The sequence below is a fragment of the Crassostrea angulata genome, chromosome 5 (assembly GCF_025612915.1).
Source record: "Crassostrea angulata isolate pt1a10 chromosome 5, ASM2561291v2, whole genome shotgun sequence".
NCBI classification, from domain to species: domain Eukaryota; kingdom Metazoa; phylum Mollusca; class Bivalvia; order Ostreida; family Ostreidae; genus Magallana; species Magallana angulata.
In genome coordinates this window covers 50,551,483-50,576,152 of record NC_069115.1, presented here as the reverse complement: position 1 = coordinate 50,576,152, position 24,670 = coordinate 50,551,483, and the positions used below count along the sequence as shown (strand labels likewise).

The following is a 24,670-nucleotide window of genomic DNA, read 5'->3' as shown; positions in this document are numbered from 1 at the left end:
CTAACACTGCCCAAACTAACAATTGCATTTAAATTTAATCCAGTCATGTTGAATGCTACAAGGAGGTGGATGGTGCAAAATTACTTTGCAATAATCGACATATATGATATACATACCGCCGAATAAAAGAAAACTGTATGTGATGCATAAACTTTGACGGAAAATCACCCTTAACATGATTAATTTTTAGTTTTGGATACAAGAAATATAAACATCCAAAGATTTTTTCCCCGAAATACTTTAACTTTCGTTTTGAAAACAAATATTTCCAAGTAAAAGAATTTTTTTCAAACTTTTAAAATTACAAAATATTTGGATGATCATCAGAAACTATGGGAACACAGTGTTGAAAGGCAAACTCTTGTGACCTCTTTTACAGTTCTTAATTGATGAATCAAACGAGTTTAAAATTAATACCATTGTAAACTAGATGTCAGTAGGAGTACTATAAAAACTAAAAAAGAAGGAATTTATAAATTGAATATTAAAAAAGTGAAGACCGAAGGATTGTTGCCAGTCTCAACTTACAAGTATGTACATCTAATCGGATTTCGACAATACAATCAATCATATGAGATTTGACACGACTTAGAATGAACATGTATTACATTTCGAATGAAAAAGTGGTATTGTATTTCATCACGAACCCTCGATTTTGCAACATAATATTATACAAAGTATATAAGAAATCCGCTTTTAACTATCAGAAGCTGCCAAAAACATTTTTTTTAAGGTTTACGATGAAATTGTGATTTTCAGGTTGCCAATTAAATATTAGATATTTCAAATATATCAACGTGAACATTTGGAGTGCTAATATTTTAAATGAATTTTGTACATCTAAATTTTATTATAGATAAAAGTGAAACTTTTATTATGAATTATTAATTTGTAAGTACCTTTAAAAAGATCTTTCTGGATTTTTTTTTATTATTCAGTTGACGAAATGGCACATATCTACATCATTAATCCATGCGGTCTGATGAAGTTAATTTACTACGTAATTAGACATAGTTGTTCATTGTTGATCCGTCTTTGCGATGTGGCTCAAATATATTTTTACCTTGTTTTCAATAGGAGGCCACTAATGATCTAAGCGTTCTAAAAGGTATTCAAACAAAAAAGTCTATATAAAAAAAACCGGTAATTGTTTACACGAAAAATTAGAAAGGTGAAGATGATATTATCATAACTAATTACTATCTAAATTCTGATTTACGTGACTTTATCATTACTGAATCGATTACTTTTAATCAAAGATACCTTAAATAACAAAGTAATATATCACACATTTTTTTTATTCGCGTTGCAGTGTTAAAGGTATACAACAAAGTCATACTAACAAAAATTACGGAGAAAGTTATCTTTGACATCACAAAAAAATAGCAAGATATGCTAGACAACGAAATGGTTAACTATTTAATCTGCACAAACATATTAACATTTAAAATTGTAGAACTGTGACAAAAAAGTTTATTGTAAAAAAAAAGAAATTGTTGCATTCATGTAACCATAGATATACCTTATAGATATTGTATCAATAGTGCAATTTAGAGTTATTAAACCTATTTTAAGAAGGAAAATCAACAAAAAAAGTAACATGATATTCATTAATGGAAAATAATTATAATTATTGAAATATTATTACTTTGTAATCGTTTCTTTTGAAATGACACAAATGTCATATGTAGCAGTCTCTTGATTGTATTTTTGATCAATCTGTAGCAGTTTTTGTTTATTCCAGAACCAAAGAAGTTTCTTCATATGATATCTCGGTTCTGAAAATCTCCATACCTACAAAATTGGATTACATGCACTATTTATAATTACCAAAAGAGCTGTTATAAAAAACACCCTACGTCCATGCTCAGATGATGTGTCGATCACAGGGAAGGTAATTATTACAATAAATGGACAAAAAAGAACTAGAAAAAATCCAGTGAGTACTGATATTTTTCGAACAATTCTTGATTGTCTTTGAGAAATGAGTCTCTGTGGTAGATGAACTTTAATTAACCTATTTCGCATATAATGTTATAAGAACCCAAACATCACAAGATTCATCAAAACAAACCCAAGAACGATACATCGAGATATCGTATTGACAGCATTGTTCGTGGAAAAAATTATAAGTTCACAGGATAGTCCAAAATAAGCGTCGTATCCAAAAAACATTCCATATGTTAGTAGGCAGCCAAACGTCCAAGCCATAACACACATCCTGATGATCAATTTCTTTGTGATGAACGAATAATATCGCATTGCAAAGGCAGCAGCGAAACAACGGTCTAGGTTCATCATGGTGACGATCAGCAGTGATACGTTGATAAACATAAAAGTCGGATATTTCTTGATATCACATTGAAACTGTTTGTGTAATGTCCCATTTGGCAAGATTAAGAACAATCCAGTAAAAATATCAGAAATCGCCAAGTTTAAGGACAACATCCTGATTTGGAATAACAATCGTGAGCATTTAGAAAGTATAACTATAGAAATAACGTTTTCCGCGGCAATAAGTATACCAACAAAAAGAAAGAACTGGAAGTAAAAAAACTGAATTCTTTCTGAAACATTGTTCGAAATATTTCCTCTTAAGTGTAATGATGAATTAAAAGAATCCATTCCTGTATTTAAGTCGAATCTACAAATATTTCTTTCTTTCAATTTGCATGTAGGGATTAATAAGACACTTCTATCTTTTCAGAAGGATGCGAAGCAAATATATGAAAATAATATTTAAGAGCATCGGAAATCCAATGCAAGAAGCTTTTCTACGCTTTTTTTCAATGTTTTTTTTTTATCGCTGTTTTCAGGGATTTTCACACATTTTTAACAGTGTTTAATTTGTATTACATGAAAAGCGAGCAATGTGAGTAAGTGTGAATTGCTATTGAACAATCGCCTAACCAATCTGATAACAACTCTTTTTGTCGTGAAACTTTAAAAATGGAAAACAAGAGTAAAATATCACAAATAATCTTTTTAATCATGGAAGTGCATATTTTCACAAGTCGCGACAAGACACAAAATGTCGATATGGAAAACTCATTTTGCAAGATGCCTTATAAATTTAATAAAACATGCATAAAATGTGATGCTATATTTTAAGTGATGGCTAGTAAGGTGAGAATGATATACATGTATTGTTACCGTACATCTAAAGTTAAATTTTTTTTAAAACAAACATGTAAATACAATTGCTAAAATTCTGATTTGCTCTTTTACTTAGGAATTCTCAAGATTGCGAATACCCTTAGAACACCCCATTTTTCTTGTCGAGATGAGTCTGTTCATCCCCCTTTTAGAAACGACGTAACGTGTCTGGGAACGGTACTTTAAAATGTAGATAATTTATAAATTTCACATGAACATAGTATAGAGTATAAATAAGATTAGCCGTAAATATTCCAGATGAAAAGCGGAAGGCTTTAAATGGAATCTTGTAAAACTTTAATAGTTAGGTTCTTTCAATCAGATAACATTTAATGTATGAGTCTTCCCTCATTTATAAATTCATGAACTTTTTATATAATCAAACTTATGATAAAAAAGAATGATGGCCAATGTCACTCTCTTTTCACTCAAATTAAAGAGTTAGTTTTTGAAACCCCTTTATTGATCTATTTGACATATTATAAAGACTTGTTTTGCCAGAAAAACAAATATGATATATTGATATATAATGATACATGTACCAATAATACAAGAAAGGAAATTCATTGTTATTTTTTCTTCTTCTTTTTACTTGTATATTTATTATGAATATTTACACAAGCTAGCATCGTTGTTATGTTTTTGAAACTCTTTTTTCATTCACACATCCTGAAACCAAAGGCTGTTACATAGAACCTTTGAACCGCTTAAAAAATCCGGTATTTATTTTTTTGTAAGGATGCTAATTAAATTCGTACTAGAACATATTTGTACGCTCTTCCTCTACTAAAAAATTCCATTTAAGGATGACGTTTACTCAGAATGAAAAAAAAATCCACTGATGATAATGAAAACCCATCTGTTGTGTGTTATAGACCTTTGCTTGTATTGTTATTTTTCACTTTCAGAAAAGTAGGTCAATGACTTACTTTTTGAGTTAATAGCCATTGAATATTTATTGAAAATTCAAGAAAAATCCCATAAAATTTTACACTACGATTGAGATTTTCCTAATTATAAAATTATTACAAATAATTAAACACTTTAAAAAATAAGATACAGTTTACGAATGGTAGTGGCACTAAATAAGTATACAACATTAAGATTTCAGCATCAATTTTTAAAAATAATTCAGTCCGAATTTCCTCTATCAGTTTTCAAATCCCTACTCATTTTTGATTCAATTTTACAAAAAATTGAATGATGATAATACAAAAACATTTATGATATTGAACTACTTATATTGACCTTATTCTGTTGGCATAAAATTTATATGAGGTCAATGATCAAAATTTTGAGATATGATGTCTTTTATCGTCTTTAGCATTTTTCAATATTATTATTATTCGTGCCATAAGATTATTTTAATGAATAAGTGAGGTAAAACCAACGGAAAATATGCAAAATTACGTAGACTTAAATATAAAATCCTAACTTTTAATTTTAGACTACTGCCAAAAAACTTTTAGCAGAAAACAAAATCTGCAAAATTTAGTCCGAATTTCCTCTGTTTTGCTAAAAGTCAATTTTTGTTTGAGCATAATTCCATAATAAAGTAAAACTATTGAATGTTTTGTCAATAATAATTCATTTCATAAATACTTTTTGTGTTTAGAACAAATTTTACTCATTACATTGAACTTTTTAACAATCGGAATTTGAGAACTCAAACCCTGAGTAAATAACACCCTTAATGTTGTAAACTGTCTTTGTTTTTTGTGTTTTGCCAAGATGTACAGGCATGATGAAGGTAGAAAATAATAGATTATATTTTTTTTCAATTCTTGACATCATTTAAAGTGAAACATAAATGACTTATCCGATTTATACTGTTCAAATGTACATTAGACATATCATTCTCATCAAGCTGACATATGATAAGAAATTTAATATTATCATAATTATGTGTTATGCAATGAGCGTACATATTTTTACAGAGTTCTGTGAAAAAAAATGCATTGATCACAATTTCCGTACTAGTCTTCTTTAATCGGTTGATATTGTGCTTTTTGTGAACATTATTTAATTTGATCTATCTTCATTTGAAAAAGAAAAGGATCGTATGATACAGTACAATAACCAATAAAACATGTAAAATAAATGCGGGAAACGATCCTTCATTTTTATCTTCCCTTTCCAACCACATCATATTCAACAGATAAAAGAAAAATTACTTGTGCTAAAAGGGATAATTAATTATGTAACTTGGATATATGTATATGAAAGACAAGCTGAGAATACAAAAAGTTTTCTCAAGTTATGGACATGTATGCGTCTTAACATTAAGCATTTCCTAAAACTCAAACAAGATGTATTTATTTTTTTCAATTTCAGAAAAGTAGAATACATGTAGTTATATTGTTCAAAATATTTTATCCCTACCTTCTTACCATTAAACAACATTTGGTATAGCAGGTTATCGTAGAATATATCATTATTGCTGCCTCAAAACAATCAGAGAGCAACAAACTTTAATCACGGATTACTGACTTAAATTAAGTTCTTTGATAGATCGCATGTGTAGCTCGAGACAATATAATATCGACAATGGCTTTATAAGAAAGACGTTATTCTAATCTTCTCCTCTATGTGTACGAACGAGTAAGAAAGGCGTGAAAGATGAAAGGTTGCTATTTTGTGTTAAAGTTTCATAGAAATTCAGTTACGTGATAGGAACGCGTCGCAAATAATAAACTTGTTTTGTGGGGAAAGTGAACAGTTGTAACCAATCGATTTGACATTAATCATTAACCTTTTCGCTACATACATTTCTCTAATAATAATTTTTTTTCTTATTGATTGATATTTTTTTTAAGTATATGTATGTACCTGGTTTTTTTTTTTTTACCATTTTTAATATATACATGTATTGCATGGATATTATTGATTACAGACAGAGAGAGTATCAAATATGACTTTAACAAGAGTAACTACCATTATAAGTTTGAACATAATTTCAATTTTATAACATATAGAGGCATTGATCAACGTGAGATTCGTAAACATGAAATTGTGTTAATTAGTTCCATTCTTTAAAGCAAATACTGACACTAGCAGTCAGAAAGATATAGATATGAAATAAAAACATGACAATTAACAGTCGATTTATTCCTAATGGCTATGATTTAAAAAAAAATCAAATACTATTTATTATATCCCTATAAAATAGTTGCTATATAACTCTTTCAAACAATGTGCAGCATTTTGGCTGCTGGGCTGATAATGTTAGATTAGAACTGTTAAAATCCACTGTTAAAAAAGACTGTTGACCGGTGACGTCATATTCCGCGAAAACGATTTATCTTTCCTGTCGTTTAGTTCAATTAACATGGCTGGCGTTGGTCGATTTGGAGAAGCTTCAGCAGAGGAGATATGATCAATTTTAGAAAGAAGAGACAGTAGAAATATACCAAAGATGTTGTTAAAACTGCAGAGAATATACTAAATGATTATCTATAAAAGCTAAACATGTCCCTTCTTTTTTTTAAGAGACAAATCATGTAAAGAAATCGTGGACGTTCTAATGAAGTTTTATTGCGCTGCAAGGAAGCAAGAGAGCGCTATTTATGCAAAGGAGTCGATAATTTCGATAAGGTATGGATTACAGAAAAATTGCACTAAGTTGATATCATGAACGACACTAGATTTAAACAAGCAAACGCCGTTTTCTTCGCTACCATGGTCCAAATATAGAAAGAATGTGTTTGAGAGGTGGTGCAGCGTTAGGGAGTAATAAGCGAACAAGACCTGCAAACGTTGTACAACAACGGTGTGTTTAGTTGTAACAGTCACAAGTCCCTTCAACGGAAAGTTTTTTTTAAATTAATGTTGTACTTTTGCAATTGAGGAAAACAAAATCTTCGCGGAATGAAAAAGAGTAACTATATCACCTGGAAGGACCATGACAGCAGGAGGTATGTTGATTGCACTACTGCAAAGCTAACAAAGAATCTTAGAGGTCTGAATTGTAATGATGATGACAAGGAAGGAAAAGGGATGAGTGAGCAACCTGGTAAGTGCATATGAGCCCTTAACTTACCATGCATATTTGCTAAGAATTGAATTTGATATAGAGAAAAACAGTATTTACATTCGTGTCAAGTTGATATTTAAAAAATTTAATGTGAACATATTTAAAATTAGTTTAATGATATCTAATTAACCCTAAAATGTACTCAATATATATATATATATATATATATATATATATATATATATATATATATATATATATATATATATATATATATATATATATATATATATATATACTCAAAAAAGAAAACGAAAATGAACAGTTCCAAATTTTCTATTCACTAGTTTCCTAAGAAACATAAAAAGTCTTGCCACATTTAAAAGAAAATGAACAGTTCCATAGTTTTTATTCACTAGCGCTTTCTGGATTTACATCCTTCTTCAGCTGAATATACATAAGTTATGAACTTGGTTTCCTTAGAAACGTTTACTATGACGTCATGATGTAACGAGAGTCTTTTCAGGGAAGGAATAAATCCATGACGTCATAATACAATATAAAACGTTAAAGTTCGGACAATATTACTTATTAGGTTTGTTACTGACTGTTTAAAGAAATTTGTGGGGTCGGTAAAGTCCATAGAAGGCGAGGCGGAGCCGAGCCTTCTATGGACTTTACCGACCCCACAAATTTCTTTAAACAGTCAGTAACAAACCTAATAAGTGTTTTGTTTTGTCGAGGACCTAAAGTTTGATATGTAAACAAACGTTTGTGTAGAAAATCAGTTCAAATAACGTTACGTCCGCCATGTTGCGCTATAAATTTTGACGCTTGCCTTTTAAAGAAATTTGTAAGGCAGCCACGTGACGCGTTTTATCCAATGACGTCGCGACATTCTAGTCCGAGGCAAAACAAACTGAATTAGACAAAATATGATCATAACGACATCAATAAATTTACAAATAAAAAGACTGACTAGAATAAAGATGATTATATATACAGATATTTAATGTTTGGTGACAGGATTTAAAATTTAGATACTGATGAGTGTCCGTGGTTTTGTAATAAACATCTGTTAAAATTTTTGATTGGTTTTTTAAAACCATAATATCCAGAAATGAAATAGAACAATCACTGAATTCCATGGTGAATTGAATATTTGGATTTAAAGTGTTAAGAAAACTGTGAAATTCATGAAGATCTTCCTCGGATTCTTCCCAGAAAATGAAGCAGTCGTCTAAATATCGTTTCCAGGAATGTTTAAGGTGTCCACTAATTTTTTGGTCTAGTTCCTTTTCAATATATATATATATATATATATATATATATATATATATATATATATATATATATATATATATATATATATATATATATATATAAGAAGTATATCACCAAGCTTATGCAGACTGTGACTCTCTACGGCAACGCCCAAACACAAGCATTGATTATCAGTCACTTGTTTGGTATGACAATATGGTTGTTGGTAAAAATGTCTTATGAAATATGATGCGGAAGATTAGTAAAGATGCAGGAATTCATGTGTGTATACTAATCTTTGCAAACGAGCCACCTGTATAACCATGCTTAATGAATGTGCCTAGGAGTCTCGACATATCATGGGTATTTCTAAACATAAATAAGAACGCAGCTTAAAACATTACAATTCAAAAAAAACCCAAACAAAACCCCACACTATGTCAGATCCTTAAATTATCTGTATGCAAGTCTGCGCCAATTCAACAAACACCCCTTTAACAAATTGTGAACAATTTAATGCAAGATTCAGTCTTAAATGTGCAATGAACTCTAGGACATTGTCGATGTTGATGACAGAGATTTAGCTGCCATTCTTGACAACTCCATGTTTGGAAATCTTTATGAAACTGGATTCAGCATTCCCAATGTTATAACAGCTAAATCTGTATTTTCTTTCCATGGCTGCTACATTACAATACACAGTAACTAAACTGTATGTATAACTTGCTGTGTTTGTGAAAAAAGTGCCTGTAGTAATCTTTTGGGTGTTTGCTGTTACATGCATTGAATTTAATCAAAGTTTGCTGTTTAAGTTATTTGTTACAAAATGAAAGCTGTATGTTTTTTTTATTGTACTTGATTTTTTTTTTAATTTATGCATTTTGTAAATGACTGTGATCATAGTTTAATTACATGTCCATTATTTATATTCTTATTTTAAAGTTGTTAGATAATATTCAAATGTTTATCAATTTTGCTTTTACTTCTGTTCTATAAACAAATTTCAAATATCTTCACATATTGCAAATGTAATGATTTTAATTAGATGTACTGTGATATTATTTTTTGATGATAATGAACCAAATCATTCAACAATTAATATATTGAACTTTTAATTTATTTTATTTTCCATATAAGTGTTCAAAGAAAATCTTGTTACATGTTAATGAGATAAGTGATTTTTTAAATCAAATCATTGATAAATTAATGATAGCATACAGTTGAACAATTCATTATTTGCTAAACACCACGTACTTACTTACTTATACCTGTTCGCCTTGGGGAGCATAGGGCCGCATCAATACCACGTGTTTAAGTTAAATTTTGCAAAATAATGAGTAATTTTTTAAAAATAAGTGGGGGTATAACAAAACTGATGTTGACTGTGTCTTGGGCAACAGTTGACTGTTGGACTGGATCGAAAACTTTTGCCTTCGGCCTTTGGACTTGGGCAACAGTTTGCGAGTCGGTCCGACAGTTCAACTGTTGCCCGAGACCCCATCCAACAACTGTATGATGTTCGCCAGGGAAAGAAAGTCATTTTAAAAAATCATGCAGTACAATGTACATAATTATATAAAGACTAACACATTGGCACCGTATTGTTTAAAGGCAATTGCACTCTGAAAAACTATAAAAAAGATAAAATGAGAAATTGTAGAGTATGGTACAGATTAGATATTATTTTATCGATACAATTGACTACATATCGTAATTAGAACATAAAAAAACTGCATTGCTGGACAAAAGCATCAAAAGAACTACAGAACACTATTTCCATATAAAGAGTAATATGTAACCCCTTGGCAGACTATTTTCTAAATATGCATACAGTTTAAAAAAACAAAACTTTTTTTACAAAGAGATATCAGTTTTTACATATTTAGGTAGCGCCAGTGTCTATCTTCTGGATGATCCATGCAGGAATCCAAATTAGTGCAAACAGCAGAGCTAAAAAAAATAATCTTTAATTAATTACAAATCGTTTGTTAGAGAAATCATGCATATCTCGGTAAAAAAAGTATTATTTTGATATCCTGTCGTTGTCCAAATTGATCATATTTTATACAAAAATGAATATGCACTGAATGAGTAAACTTTCATTTGAATATGACACATCAAAGCTTTGCTATTTATCAGGGGTTTTCTTGAATAAAGCATTGAAGGCCAATCTATGGATGTCGTCGGTCCTAGTATACACTAGACCTTGAAGACAAATTAAAAACTGCGATAGCACGGTATAATTTTTCTACAAGACATGATGTGTTATAGCACCGACAATATCCAAAAACAAACATTATATTGGTTATAATTATATTCATATTGATGTTTATTTGTATGAAATATTTATGTATCGTCGCTTATTGCATATTCAAAACGCATAATGGCGTTTATACTTGTATTCATGGTGGCTTTGACCCCCTTGTTTGTACATGTACATCATGTGCGTGAGAGTGTGAGCTTATTGGACTGAGGAAATATTTTGCATTTCTGTCACAGCTTTACGGAAATGTCAGACAGCCAAAGACATACATGTAATTCATCATTATAGAATTATATTATGTTTGATTATGTATTTTACATGCTTGGTAGAGCATGAGTCGGCTCGACAAGGCTGACTTAGAAGCCATGCAAGCTTGCTATGGAGTACATTCCAGAGAGGACCTTGTGAAAAGGAATCTGTTTGGAATAACAGTAACCTTGTCCCCTGTTCGATATAAGGGGCAGTTTTATTTTGCCTTTTTCGGTATAGTGGGCTTTACTGTTTTAAATCTTTTTATTTCCATTATGACAATGCTTAACAATTAACTATTTACAATAAACATTTTTTTTTAATCAAACATATATAAAGGTAACCCACCATTTATAGGAGATGTTGGAATTGTTGCCCCAGATGATTTGCATTTACAATTTTCTAGATAAAGATAAACATAATTATGAACATAATAATAATGATTATAATGAAAATAGCAATAATTATGCTGATATCATATAACAAGTGACGATATATATATATATATATATATATATATATATATATATATATATATATATATATATATATATATATATATATATATATATAGCTGACATGATTTCATAAAAGCATTTGGTCGCCATTTTAGATTTGATCGCTCCTCTACTGCCACTGGGATATATATATACCGGTTGAGAAAGTTACCATCGGTTGCATTTTTATTGAGTCATTCAGGTTGCACGTATTTTTTAATGCCTGAACTTCACTTAGTAGTAAAATGTTTGTAATAAAAAATAAAGAAAACAACAATCAATAAAATACAAAGTATATTTATTCTTTGAAAGAGTTTCAAAGGTATTCGTATTATTTTGCACAGATAGTGCTGCCTTACATTGCATGCACATCGAACACGTGTCGTACACATAACATCTGCATCTTTTTGAAACTGGTTCCCCGTTTCTACACGTCTTTTTGTCCAATATAACGTGTTCGGGTGCATGAAATACCGGAATGAAGGGAAGCATGAATAGTGCTCTCGGCCTTATACAGACATGTATTGTGTAATGAGGAGTAGAACAATTGATATGGCGTAGTTATGTCGTATTTATGAATTCGTGTCAGCTTTAAATGATTACCCTAAACAGATTAATGAATATCATGTAAACGAAAAAAAAAAAAAATCAAATAAAATGCTGAACACTTGTTCCATGTACATTGTGTACGGATTGTTTTTTCTTAAGGAGGTCGAGTCTAGTTTTCTTTGCGCTTTTTTCGCACTTGTAAAATACAGTGTATTTATACTTTTTATGAAATTGTTTCGATATTATTTATTAAATTGAACACAGTAAACAAAATACCGATAAAAATGTATATATATATATTTTAATTTTATTTTTTAAACCGACTTTTCCATTATACTGTAGGAGAGCATTGTCATTGTGCCTAAGCCATTAAAATTTTATGTGCAGAATATTACTATCATCGGGGGTAGTTTTCTTCATTTTTGAATGCATCCATTTCAGCAATCTAAATTTATATTGCTCCAAATACATAATGAATTTTTGGTGCGTTTAGTACTTTGAGATGGCCCCCACTGCAAAGCAGACGAAAAAAAATGATTTTAAATATAAGGTACAAATGATATTATTTATCGCATATTACAATTTCAGGAAATTACCTTCGAGGTGCAAAAAATGACACTTTCCTATAAATTCCTATCATAAATGAAACTGTATTTTAAAATGGCGCCTAAAAAGAATCAGATGGTCGATTTTCTTGACATTTGCAATTAAACTAGAGTTGGTATCAATTACTTATGATTAAAAAATAAAGAGTTTTGCTTTTATGTTTTTCACAAAAGGACCCCTTTTTCGGTCTCTTTAAGATAACCTTTTTTTAAATCTTTAGTTGTGCTTGAATTTGTTTTTAAACCATCATTATTCATTTTTTAAAGACAATTAAACTTAGTTGGTAATGGAATCCTCCATATTGTGATGTACCAATACCAAATAAACAATTAAATAGATTATAACTCTATCCCCTCAACTTGAAACCTAATAGCATAGCGATAATGGTTCGAGCAAAAACCATTAACTACAAATCTGCTCGTTATGAGATCGAATCCTGCTGAGCCTTTTTTATTTTTACCAGTTCAAAATTGTTCAAAACATTTTTTGTTAGCTACTGTGGAATCATCAGTGTTTGTGGCTTTCGTGGATAACCCTAGCCCAAGAATTTACATTTCGACGAACGTACAGTGTATATAAAGGCATTTGATTGATAGGTATTAAAGTTAGCCTGAATCTGCTACCAAGGAAATAACGTCCTCACTTTTGGCACGAGTAAAATGATTCCACAGTATTGTTAAATTTAAAAAATCTTAATTGGTGAATGCATTTTGAAAATGATATACTTTATTTTACATTTCTATGGACCAATGTCCAGTATCAAGTTAAAAGAATCGCAAATAAAGTTATACACCTTCCTCGAAATAAAAAGAAGAAAAGCGATATAAACGATACCTCTTCCTTTATCGTAAAACAATTTATTTAAGATAGTTATGTATCAAAACCCTTTACCAGTGTCTTCTATTTGAGGCGTGGCTGTAATTGGAGGCATTGAAGTGGCAATGGACACTTTGAATGAAAAAGATGAGTTTATTATATTATTGTTGGTCTGTTTGGTCGATATCGATAATATATAATTGCAACAAGTGGATTATAGTTAAAACTGTCCATTTTTTAAACTTGATACATGTATGACCAAATAACTAAATTGAAAACTATTCTTTTTAATTATATTTGATGACAAAACTATGTGACCATAACTTTTAGACCGGGCTTTGTGAGAACAACGCTTGGCTGCAACTAAAGTTTTGTCATTAATAATTTTTTTTTTAAATTAGTTTTGATTGACCATTTGCAAAGGAGAATATGATTTTTGAAGCATTCGGGAATACGTGTTTAAATTTAATTATGTCTATTCTACCTGTTTGGCCTGAGTTTTGAATACATGTAATTCATTTTTGCTCATTTGACCACACCTTAACTTTCGTCATAAATACTTCACATTTGCTAATTTTTTCTCCATAAATACTTGGCTAATTTTAGTCAAACTTGGCACAGAACATCATTAGATGAAGTATATTAACTTTTAAAAAAAAACCGGAAGGCACCAACCTCTTTTAAGAAGGGAGATTGTAAAGAATTTTTAAAATATGTAGGTATTTTTGAAAAATCTCCTTAATAACACCTTAAAAAAAAAATTAAACTTTTGTAGAAACTATTTCTAGGTATTGTAAATTCCAGTTTGTTCAATTATGATCTTTAATTTGGGGTAGGATGGCTCCGCAAAGAGTTAAATTTTCCAAAGATTTAAGTGGGGAAAAATCTTTAAAAATCTTCAAAAAATACTTGGCCATAAAGACTGAAACTTGTGGAATCACCCTCAGCAATTGTAGATTCAGGTTTGTTTAAATCATAATTTTCTGGGGTTGGGTTTGTGTACAGTGGGGTTGAATTTTTTTCAAGAAATAAATAGGAATCATATTCTAACATACTTTTTACTCAAAAACCATTTCCCCAGATAGCCAAAATCTTTGTAGAATTATCCTCTGGTGATATTATCATCTTTTCATGCTCATGTCAAGGGTTTCTAATCCGCTCTGCTACTCACAAACCCTTGACTGAATAGGCATCGTTTAACAGGGTTAAAATAACCGTTATTGAGTGACGTTGTTATAGTTTGAATGATCCAAAACGAAACATTGATATTATTGTACGAAACGTTGATATTATTGTGCGAAACGTTGATATTATTGTAAGTTGAAAAATGTTGAGCAATTGTGAAATAAATTAAGACATATTAGTAAGTAACTGCTATCGGTCTTTAATCCGAATAAACCCAACATTTCTACAAATTCTATTCCTATAAACAACTTGTTGATGAGAGTAGTGGCATTCTTACAGTCTCTTTCTGTTTAAAAGGCATTTTTATAATTGATTAGACAGAACATGAAGTCGTATAAAGTTGAATCAATTTTTTAAAAAGTATAAGAAATACTTACCAGTCTCTTTTATTTGTGGTGTTGATGTAACCGGCGGCCATGAAGTGGCTTTTGACACTATTAAGATGATATATATATATATATATATATATATATATATATATATATATATATATATATATATATATATATATATATATATATATATATAGTTGACTGATTTTAATGATACAAATTTGCAACAAGTTAAATGTAGTAAACATGATAAGATTACATAATTTATTTTTAATGAATCTTATAAATCACATCTAATAAGAAAACTTTTAATATTAGGTTAGATACATTTGTGGATGCCTGTTTCTTTCCTCCGTTAATGATTTAAACTCATTTTATCTAGATTGAGCCGAAAAGTCCATGTTTAACATAAGGCGGTGTGGGAAAAATTGATAACATTTTAATGGTATGATTACCGTTGTTCCGGTGAGTAAGGTAGCAACCGGGCTTACATAAAGGTGTATATTGGAATAACAATTCATAAAAGCCCAAATTTAACATGGAACAATTTTTGAAGATAATAATTTATAAGAAATCTTTACCAGTATTTGTTATTTGTGGTGTTGATGTCTCTGGAGGGAATAAAGTGGCTTTTGACACTTTAAAAGAAAAAAAAAGATAAATTCATATTATTACTTTCATAATTTTTTGGGGGTCAATATTAATAAAATCTTGAGCAACTTGCCTAGACACTGACAATCTTTATAATTGCAAAATGACGAAAAAATAATAATTATTTTTTTTGGCTGCAGTTAGACACATTCCCATTCTTTTAAAAAATCTAAAAATGCACAATTGAAATATAAATAAGACAGAAGAGTAAAAAAAAGTCACATAAAGAGCACTACTATACTTTATTAATTAAATCCTAAAGATTATAAATAATGATAAAAATGAATAAAAGGTAATGTTGAATAATCCTGGAGTTAGAGGTGACCATGTCTGTTGTATCAATACAAAGTTCTCTCAGATATGGCAAAATGATAAAATTAAGATACCACATTAATTAAGTAAATATATGAATGCAGACTTATTTCACCGTACATATAGCCTCAAATGCGTTGTTACAGTAAAACATGTTTTGGTAGTAAGTAAATCCGCATAATATAAAACATAATTAAATCCATTAAATAGCTGACACTAAACATTTTAATGCTTTAAATTGACGGATAGGTGATATGCATCAGTTAATGCAGTATTCATTTCTCTGATCATTTAGTGATGCTCTTACTGGTGATTTATTTCAATAAAATATATTGCAATTTGTGTTAACCTTGAAGTAACATCAGCAATTTGAATACTTATGCATATTAGTCTGTATATTTCCCCAAAAAAATGAAATTTTCGAAAATTGTTATCAATACTTAGTATAACTTTATAGTTATCAATATGTTTGATCACTGTTTTGTTATTTTTTGTACATTCATAATTTCACAGGAGTGCTTTTTTGACGCGTTCGACATATTTGACACAAAAACATTGCTAATTGATCTTAGTTACCAGATTTCAATAAAATGTTGACAATTATACATTTTGCTAATGTTGATGAAATCTAGAGATGAATCCAACTATACATAAGCTGTCAGCAAACTTAAGTATTTAACTCTGAATTTGTCTTCTTATTCCATTGTACTAAGCGAATATTACTTTACTAAATCATGCTTTTTTTAAGTATATATATATATATATATATATAGAGAGAGAGAGAGAGAGAGAGAGAGAGAGAGAGAGAGAGAGAGAGAGAGAGAGAGAGAGAGAGTAAATACTGTCATATTTTAATTTTAGTTATGTCATATCCTTGCGATGCTAAAACATAATAATATATTTCTTTCATTCGGGGAATTTATCTGCATTTATCATTTTTCTATTAAATCAGATAACCACATTGAATGATATTTATAGTTTCATTTACTGTGGGTTTTTTGTTCATTTAGAATTAACCAAAGGGTCGCTGTTCTTACTTGATTTGTTTTGTAACCTTAATGAAGGCATTTTATCTACATTCTACAAAAAGAATAGGTCACCGGCCTACATATTTATTTTTCTGAAAGTAAATAGTAGATGGGAGAAAAAGATGCGCATTTATGAAAAATACAACATTCTTATCGTCAAGTATCTTAAATATTCTAATGTAAACATGTTCATTTTTTGAATATGTAGCTGAAGATCATTAGTTATTTTGATTTAGATTGTTGGATGTAAAAGCTTTTGGGAATTCTCAGAATAACGAACGGTACCTCGTTGTCTGCCTTTTCACTGTATTTAATAATCAAATTGTTCAAATGTATTAAGGTTTTTCAACATGTAATAATGAAATGAGTCATCTTCAAGAACGTTATCATATAACAATAGCACCTACTTGTATTCACTTTTGACGTTGTCATTGTCATCGTCGGCAATGCAGTTGAGTCATTTGCTTTAAACAAAAACATGTGCAAACTAAGCTATTGTTGTCTTTAAAGGGGCAAGGTCACGATTTTGGTCAAATTCTATTTTTCTGTTTTCATTATTTACAATGCTTTAGGAATGCATTTCTACTGATCAAATGGAATTTGAGGGTCAGTTGTAAAGTTATAAGCAAGATACAGGGCTCGCTATTCCTTGTCATGTAAACAAGGCTCGTGCCCTGTTGTTGTTAACATTGGTTCAATATACCAGTAAAAAATCTTTTTCAAGCTGATTTGTCTATCTTATTATTCATTTTAAGCATGAATAAACAGTTCTTTACGTTTAACACATTCATTAGGTCTAAAATTGGAATTTTCACTTCAACATTAAACATGTAAACAAAAGCTGTGTTCACATAGCAAAGAATTGCAAGCTCGGTAACTTGCTTATAACGAAGGACACTCAAATTTTGGTTGCCTATTAAAAATGCCTTACTGAAGCATTGTGAACATTAAAATTGGAAAAATAATTTTTGACTAAAATCGTGACCATGCCCCTTTAAGGATAAAGAACATTTTTCAATAATTCCAGTAGTTATTTAGCATAATTTAACAGCACTGTTCCCTACCTGATGCAAAGGTTAATGATTTTAGCAAAATTGATTTAACTTCTTGAGAAAAAGCTTTAATTTACACTGGAATATACGCCAGTCATTCCTAACTTTATCCCGTTTTAGGGGCCTGTCCCCTTTTGAACAAAATGGAAATCTCCTGCATTAAAGTATTGTATGTGAAAAGTACTGTTAAAGATGTTGTGGAGAGAAAAATGATTTTATGAAAGTTTACGACACGTGGACACCAAAATTCTTTCTAAATATGTTGTCGGTTTATACTAAGTTTTAGCAGAAGTAAATATAAATGCTTTAAGACATCATATGCAATAACACTATACATGTATGACCACTTAGATCCACAACAGAATAACAACCCTTAACCTTGATGACATTAAATCTACAGTTTTGGTAAAAATCTCTACAATCTAAATACGTATGATACTAGATAGTTTTTAAGCCTTTATGAAGTAGAAAACAGTATTTTTTTAAAATGTTAAATTTTTAGACAGTTACCCTGACCTTCGGACCTTTTATTTATCATTACAAAATACCATTTTATATAATCTTTGCATGTAAAGTTTGTGGACAGCTACATGTCCTGCATTTAGAACATCGTAACACACACAGGGTACCTAAAATTAAATGATTTTTTTTTCATCACAATACAATCTTTGAAAGCTTTTAAAGCGCAATATCAAAAGCGAAAATCAAAGTTTCCACTTATGGCTGTTACAGTAGTAACTTTAATAATTTGAACTTATCCTTAGCATAATACTGTAATTTTGAAGCATATATCGCATGTGCAGACATATGCATGGTGAGAAGTTAAAAATATAAATATAAGCATTAAATGCTTATTTTTGATACCGTCTGAGTTTCTAATATCAACATCCATTTAGTATTTTTTTAAATCAGGTCTTTCAACAATCTGTTGAAAATTCAATGAGTAAAAATTGCACCTCATTGTCAGTCCTTCTATATTTGTATTCATTTAAAGCAGAATTTGTTTTCAAAACTTGTACGTAAAAATAAAACTAGTCACCCGCTGTGGCCTTCAATTTACTATTCGAGTATATTTATGACGTATTATCAGTTAACAATTGTTACTTTCATACATACGGCAACTCAATATAATCCAGTGAATTTGAAAAAAAAAATACCACAGAGTCTGTGTCATATTTCATATTTAGATATGTCAACGGAAAGGAACATTGCTGGTCACCTACATGTAACAATAACATTTTATTATTATGATGATATTCGTGATGACTTCAATTTTTATGTGGTCGATTTTCTTTACTTCTGTAGCAATCTACATTCATCACCTGCATATGGAGTTTTTGTCCCCATATATATTCGATACGCAAGGATATGCTTTACATATTAACATTTTCTAAGGCGAAACAAGCTTTAAACAAGCAAGTTGATTAAACAAGACTATCAACAGTCTCTACAGGTTCTGTTGTCTAAATAACGTGATGACTTCAATTTTTCTAGGATCAACTTTCCTTACTTCAGTAGCAATATACATCCATCACCTGCGTTTGGAGGTTTTGTTCCCCAATTTATTCCATACGCAAGGGCATGCTTTACGTACGAACAGTTTCTAAAGCTTACTCTCTGTGTCCACTCTGGGTTTACTTTGGGTTTACTCTGGGTCCACTCTAGTAAACCCGGAGTAAATCCAGAGTAAACCCAGAGAGTAAACCCAGGTTTTATTTGGGGTTTACTTTCTGTTGGATTGGGTCTGATCGGTACTGTGTCTATATATAATATGTCCTGTCAAGAAACACACGTTGTTAGGGACGTTTTCCCTTATTTTAGTTTCTATATATTCCAATGTAAAAGTTCACCCCAATTGTGGCCCCACCCTACCCTCGGGAGTAATGATTTTCACAACTTTTAATCTAAACTACATGAGGATGTTTTCACATAAATTTCAGCCCTCCTGGCTATTTGGTGTCTGCGAAGAAGATTTTTAAAGATTTACTCTATGTATTCCTATGTAAAATTTTGACCCCTCTTGTGGCCCCACCTTACTCCTGGGGTCATTTTCACAACTTTAAATCTACACTACCTTCCACGTAAGATTTAGCTATCTTGGCCAAATGGTTCATTAGAAGAAGATTTTAGAAAACTTTTCAAATATTTTCAATAATTCCAGATTATCTCCCCTTGTAATAGGGCGAGGTCCTGAATTTTTAATAGTTTTGAATTCCCTTTGCCTGGGGGTGCTTTGTGTAAAGTTAAGTTGAAATTGGCCCTGTGGTTCTGGAGAAGATGTTGAAAATATGAGACGTTTACAGACAAACTGACAAACGGACGGACAGACGGACAGCAGACAAAATGTGATCAGAATAGCTCACTTGATCATTCAGCTCAGGTGAGCTAAACATTTAAGCAAAATGCAATTTATGAGAATCATGACCGCGGTGGTGTCTTAAATACCTCCAATGCTTGGAAAAAAAGATTTTCAAGTAATGTTGAAGTATGAGGGTTATTAACATTAACCTTGTTTAGGTTTCCTATTCTAAAAAACTTTTAAAAATGTGTTTGCGATTTTCGCCTTTTTACATATTTTAGAAATAAAGTAGACGTGCATTATTTATTATACAAATACAGTTTATACTTATTGCTATATACGTGAAGACAGACATCTTTTATTAATTTTAATAGGGAATTGTTTAGAAAAAAAGTAATGAGAATATGTGATATCCTTGGTGTCAAAGCGTTTTGCAATAACGACATCAAAATGCACACAGTTGCTTAGTAAAAATTTTGTACAGAAAGCATAAAAAAATATTGAATCCGCAAAAATTGAATATCTTACCTTTAGGTTTTATTTGACAGGAAACAGTTTGACTGGGATCACTAACTCTAATAGATTCTGCCGCGTTGTTAATTGTGCGCACAGTAAATGAGTATGTTTGTTCTGTAAAGATAGGTAAGGTTTCTTAAAAGTGTTACATATTGAAAGTGTTTTGTTTTAAATCATAAAGCTTTAAAAATGACACATACTGTAGTTTCATCTATGCCCATTTAAATTAAATCCACCCTCCTGTGACGTCATACATTTTACATAAACCATAAATTCATTAAAATTCTTGCAAGAAGATTTGTAATTTCTATGTTATCATAGGTGCACATCAAAAAATCAAATCATTGTTTACTTAGAGATATTTAATAAGCGTTTTTCATCCTTATATTTGACATAATTCAATAATGACAAAGGGAAATAACTCTTTTCTACTTTTCTCTAAGTGATATATCTAAATGCTATAATTTTTCTAATGTAAACAATGTTTTCTCTTTTTTTTAAATTAATTTTAGTTCTCTGGCATAGTAAGCAAAAAAATTTAAGTAGACAAACAAGTATCCATCCACTTATATTTAATTTTTAAACCAAAAAAAGTGTGATTTTCAGATAATAATTTCAGCCTTTGGTTTTTATTACCTTACATCTTAAATAGTATGGATACATATATATTTTATTTATTTTTTGATGAAATTCAAGTCCAATAAGTTTTTAAAAAGTGAAGTTTTTAACTTTGAACCCATGATTTTATAGGTACGGAGTTACCTTAAAACTATTATCAATTAGTCTCAGTGTTAATTTGATTCGGCAAATAAGGCGTTCAATAAGTGCAATTTCTTATTACCTATTGAATTAAAAGTATCCCTAAATACGAAGTCAAGTATCTTTAATTTTTATTTTTTACTTTAATGACTATCAACCACTTGTGAACTGCATTTCCTGCTCCACGGTTTTACCATGTAAACAGTACTTACATAAGGAGAATTTGATTTTTTTTTCAAATGTGAATAAGACCATTTATATTTTACAACATATACCTTACCATAGCATAGCATTGAAATTTCGTAGAAAAGCATTGAAATCTCATAGCTTAGCATTAAAATCTCATAGCTTAGCATTAAAATCTCGTTACATAGCATAACATCTCATAGATTCTCATTCGTCATATCCTACAATAGCATAGAATACAAAATAATTTTAACTCGCTTTAAATGCTTCAATTCAAAAGAATAAATGTTCACATTGCAGATTATTGGTAAACTTTAACTTCTTATAACTTCGAAATGTTTAAAACTCTTCTGTGTATAATCTCAGCGAGATTCGTCGAGACTGAACATCTTCCGAATCTCAGAACAGTGCCACACAATGTGATTCGGGAAAATTTACCCCCACTTCAGCCAGTTGTAACGATAGAAATACGTATATTTGAATCAACTGCCCGCTTCACTTTTTCACTTTAGAAATCCTTTTTACTCTCTATCGTCATAAAACGTTTGTTTCCTACCTTTAAATGATTTTAATCCCACAAAATATATACTTGTTGATTTTTCAATTTAGTTTCATATTCATTCACACCTCCAACGCAGAAAAGTTCCTGTCAATGTCGCTTATAGTCTGTTTCTAGACAATTCGTACCACGGTTTATATAGAAAACTGTGCGCGGATGAACAGAATCTTTAAAACGCATTCAAACGACAATTTATTTTGCATCAAACATTAAACATGACACTCACATTCAATATAATACATTATAGGCTTACTATATAATTACACAGTTTTTTTTAGTAGAATACTTATGTAATTTCTTCCAATTGTTTCATGTTCGAAATAAACATGAAAAGAACTCAGATTTTAGATGAAATCTATAGGGGAAAAAATGTTCTTTTTTTTTTAAACAAGGCTAGTTTGTCCTTAGATAAAAATGCATATTTAGTTGTGTGCAACAAAGACTGGCAACATGTTATTATATTTTTTATTGGAAATCGGAATTAAGGATCTCGTTCTACATAAACAGTTGGCGTTATGGGATCCCAAACTCATCTTTAATACTGGTGTGGCCATTCCAGTTGCACTTCATTGAGCAGAAAGTGCAGCATTTTGAAGATTTGCATTTTTCATTGCCAGTGTAATTTTGTCCACTTTCCTGAAGGTGATAGACTGTCATTCCTTTTATCCTCATGTGCACATCTTCCTCTGTATAGAAGATTTTGTTATAGTGATCATTTTTTCATTTGTTATGGTGTTTACCATGCCATTAGCAAATCATATAGTGTACGCACTTCTGTCGTCTCTTCCGCCTCGTCCAACCTCCTGCCGCAAAAGACAGACTTGGGAACTCCCCAATGAACTAGAAGTTACACATTTGGAATTTGAGCTCCTACCCAAAGGCGACTGTTGAAAACAAGCATTTAGGTTAACTGTCATTGTTTTTAAAAGACTGTAATATTCTTTGACTGCTCTCCTCATCAATGTTGTGATAAAACATGTCAATGATCCGAACAGATTTCTCCTGTAGAAGTGGACAGTCCTTAACATGTTGTAGAGGGTGGCAGTTGAAGTCACAGACCTTAATGTAATTTGTAAGGTAATATGTATATTAATTATAATATTTCAGTCTTGTCAAAAGATGAAAAACTCATTAACTAGTATACAGTGATTCTTGCCTGCAATATACAATTATTTTCTTCAAACAAATATAATCTCTTTATAATAAGTCCACAAGCCATTTCAATTCTTTTCATGATCCTGTTTGGATTCCCTAATGTCAAGATTTTATTGGAATATTTTTTGGCCAGTATGACGTCAACAAAATCCTCAATTGATAAAAGTATGTGTATCTCAAGGCATGTATAGAACCCCACTCGGGTAACAGTACCAAAATTGCCTCAAAATTGTGTGTTATGAAATAAATATATATACATGGGAAAAAACATAGGGTAGAGCAGACTCCTCTGAAAAGAATCTTACAAAAAAGAAATTCGCCAACCGCCCACCAGTAATGAAAATTCTAATCTATGAATGGGGGGGGGGGGGGCGTAATACAGCAAAAACTTTAATTTCATGAATGGGTGGAGGGATATCTGTAATGATAAGTAAATTTTACAAGAAAAAAATGCAAATATAACACAAAAATTACTGCAATTTATAAAAATCAATGTAAAAAAATCAAAGCTCATCATAGTTGAAATGGTTACTGGATAAGGCAGAATGATGTTATATATATTTGAATATTATCCTACCGGTCAGGAACAACAGCCACTGTCAAAGATTCATCATCAAGAGCCAATGATGTGAAAATGTATTTGCGGACCTTTTCATCGCAAGTTGCTGTTGCTGCCAGAACTGGCACATCCACAAACATACTCCGCATGTGTAGCACATCTTTATATGCAGGTCTAAAATCTTCTCCCCTGAAATTATAAGGGCAAGTGTTTATTAAAAAATACAGAGTTTTAACAACTTCATCAATTTGAATAGCAATTTATGTGCAATAACTTTTTTGTAAAAATCAAGATAATTCTGTCGATTAATACCACTCAGATATACAGTGTGCCTCATCACATGCTAGCAAGCAAACCCGTTTCTGCATGCTACCACTAAGAAATATCTCTCTCAACAACTTTGATCTGACTGACTCAGGGGACATAAACAACACTGAGAACATTCCGTCTTTGATACCTGTAAATAAAAAATACACATCTACATATAAATGCATAAAAAATAAAAAATTTCCAGGGGGGGGGGGGCTCTGAGAGATTTTTGAGTTGTTAAAGTGGGTCTGAGGCAGATTTTCAGTAATTTCAGCATGTAAATAGTCAGCTCATGGACATTTTAAAAAATTCAATATTTTAAGATTATTATTAATCTATTCTTTATTAAAGATTTTGGAAATATACATAATAAAAATAAATTTACCTGCAATAGCT

General features: G+C 30.6%; 1 protein-coding gene and 1 pseudogene across 4 annotated transcripts in view; both read right to left on the bottom strand.

Moving 5' to 3' along the window:
- Positions 1 to 8,865: 8,865 nt before the first annotated feature.
- Positions 8,866 to 24,670, bottom strand: part of LOC128185976 (usherin-like) — a 48,135-nt gene continuing 32,330 nt past the window's right edge. The window contains exons 16-22 of one of the 4 annotated variants that reach the window (XM_052855694.1): positions 20,760 to 20,861; positions 17,288 to 17,344; positions 15,471 to 15,527; positions 14,935 to 14,991; positions 13,448 to 13,504; positions 11,253 to 11,306; positions 8,867 to 10,342 (exon numbers count right to left, since the gene is read on the bottom strand). In XM_052855694.1, the coding sequence (XP_052711654.1) occupies positions 10,275 to 10,342; positions 11,253 to 11,306; positions 13,448 to 13,504; positions 14,935 to 14,991; positions 15,471 to 15,527; positions 17,288 to 17,344; positions 20,760 to 20,861 (452 nt within the window). In that variant the 3' untranslated portion in view covers positions 8,867 to 10,274. Of the gene's footprint in view, positions 10,343 to 11,252; positions 11,307 to 13,447; positions 13,505 to 14,934; positions 14,992 to 15,470; positions 15,528 to 17,287; positions 17,345 to 20,759; positions 20,862 to 24,670 lie in introns of all 4 variants that reach the window. The other 3 variants (XM_052855696.1, XM_052855695.1, XM_052855697.1) reach the window with 3 other exon arrangements.
- LOC128185977 (ATP-dependent DNA helicase RecQ-like) lies at positions 22,702 to 24,144 on the bottom strand (annotated as a pseudogene).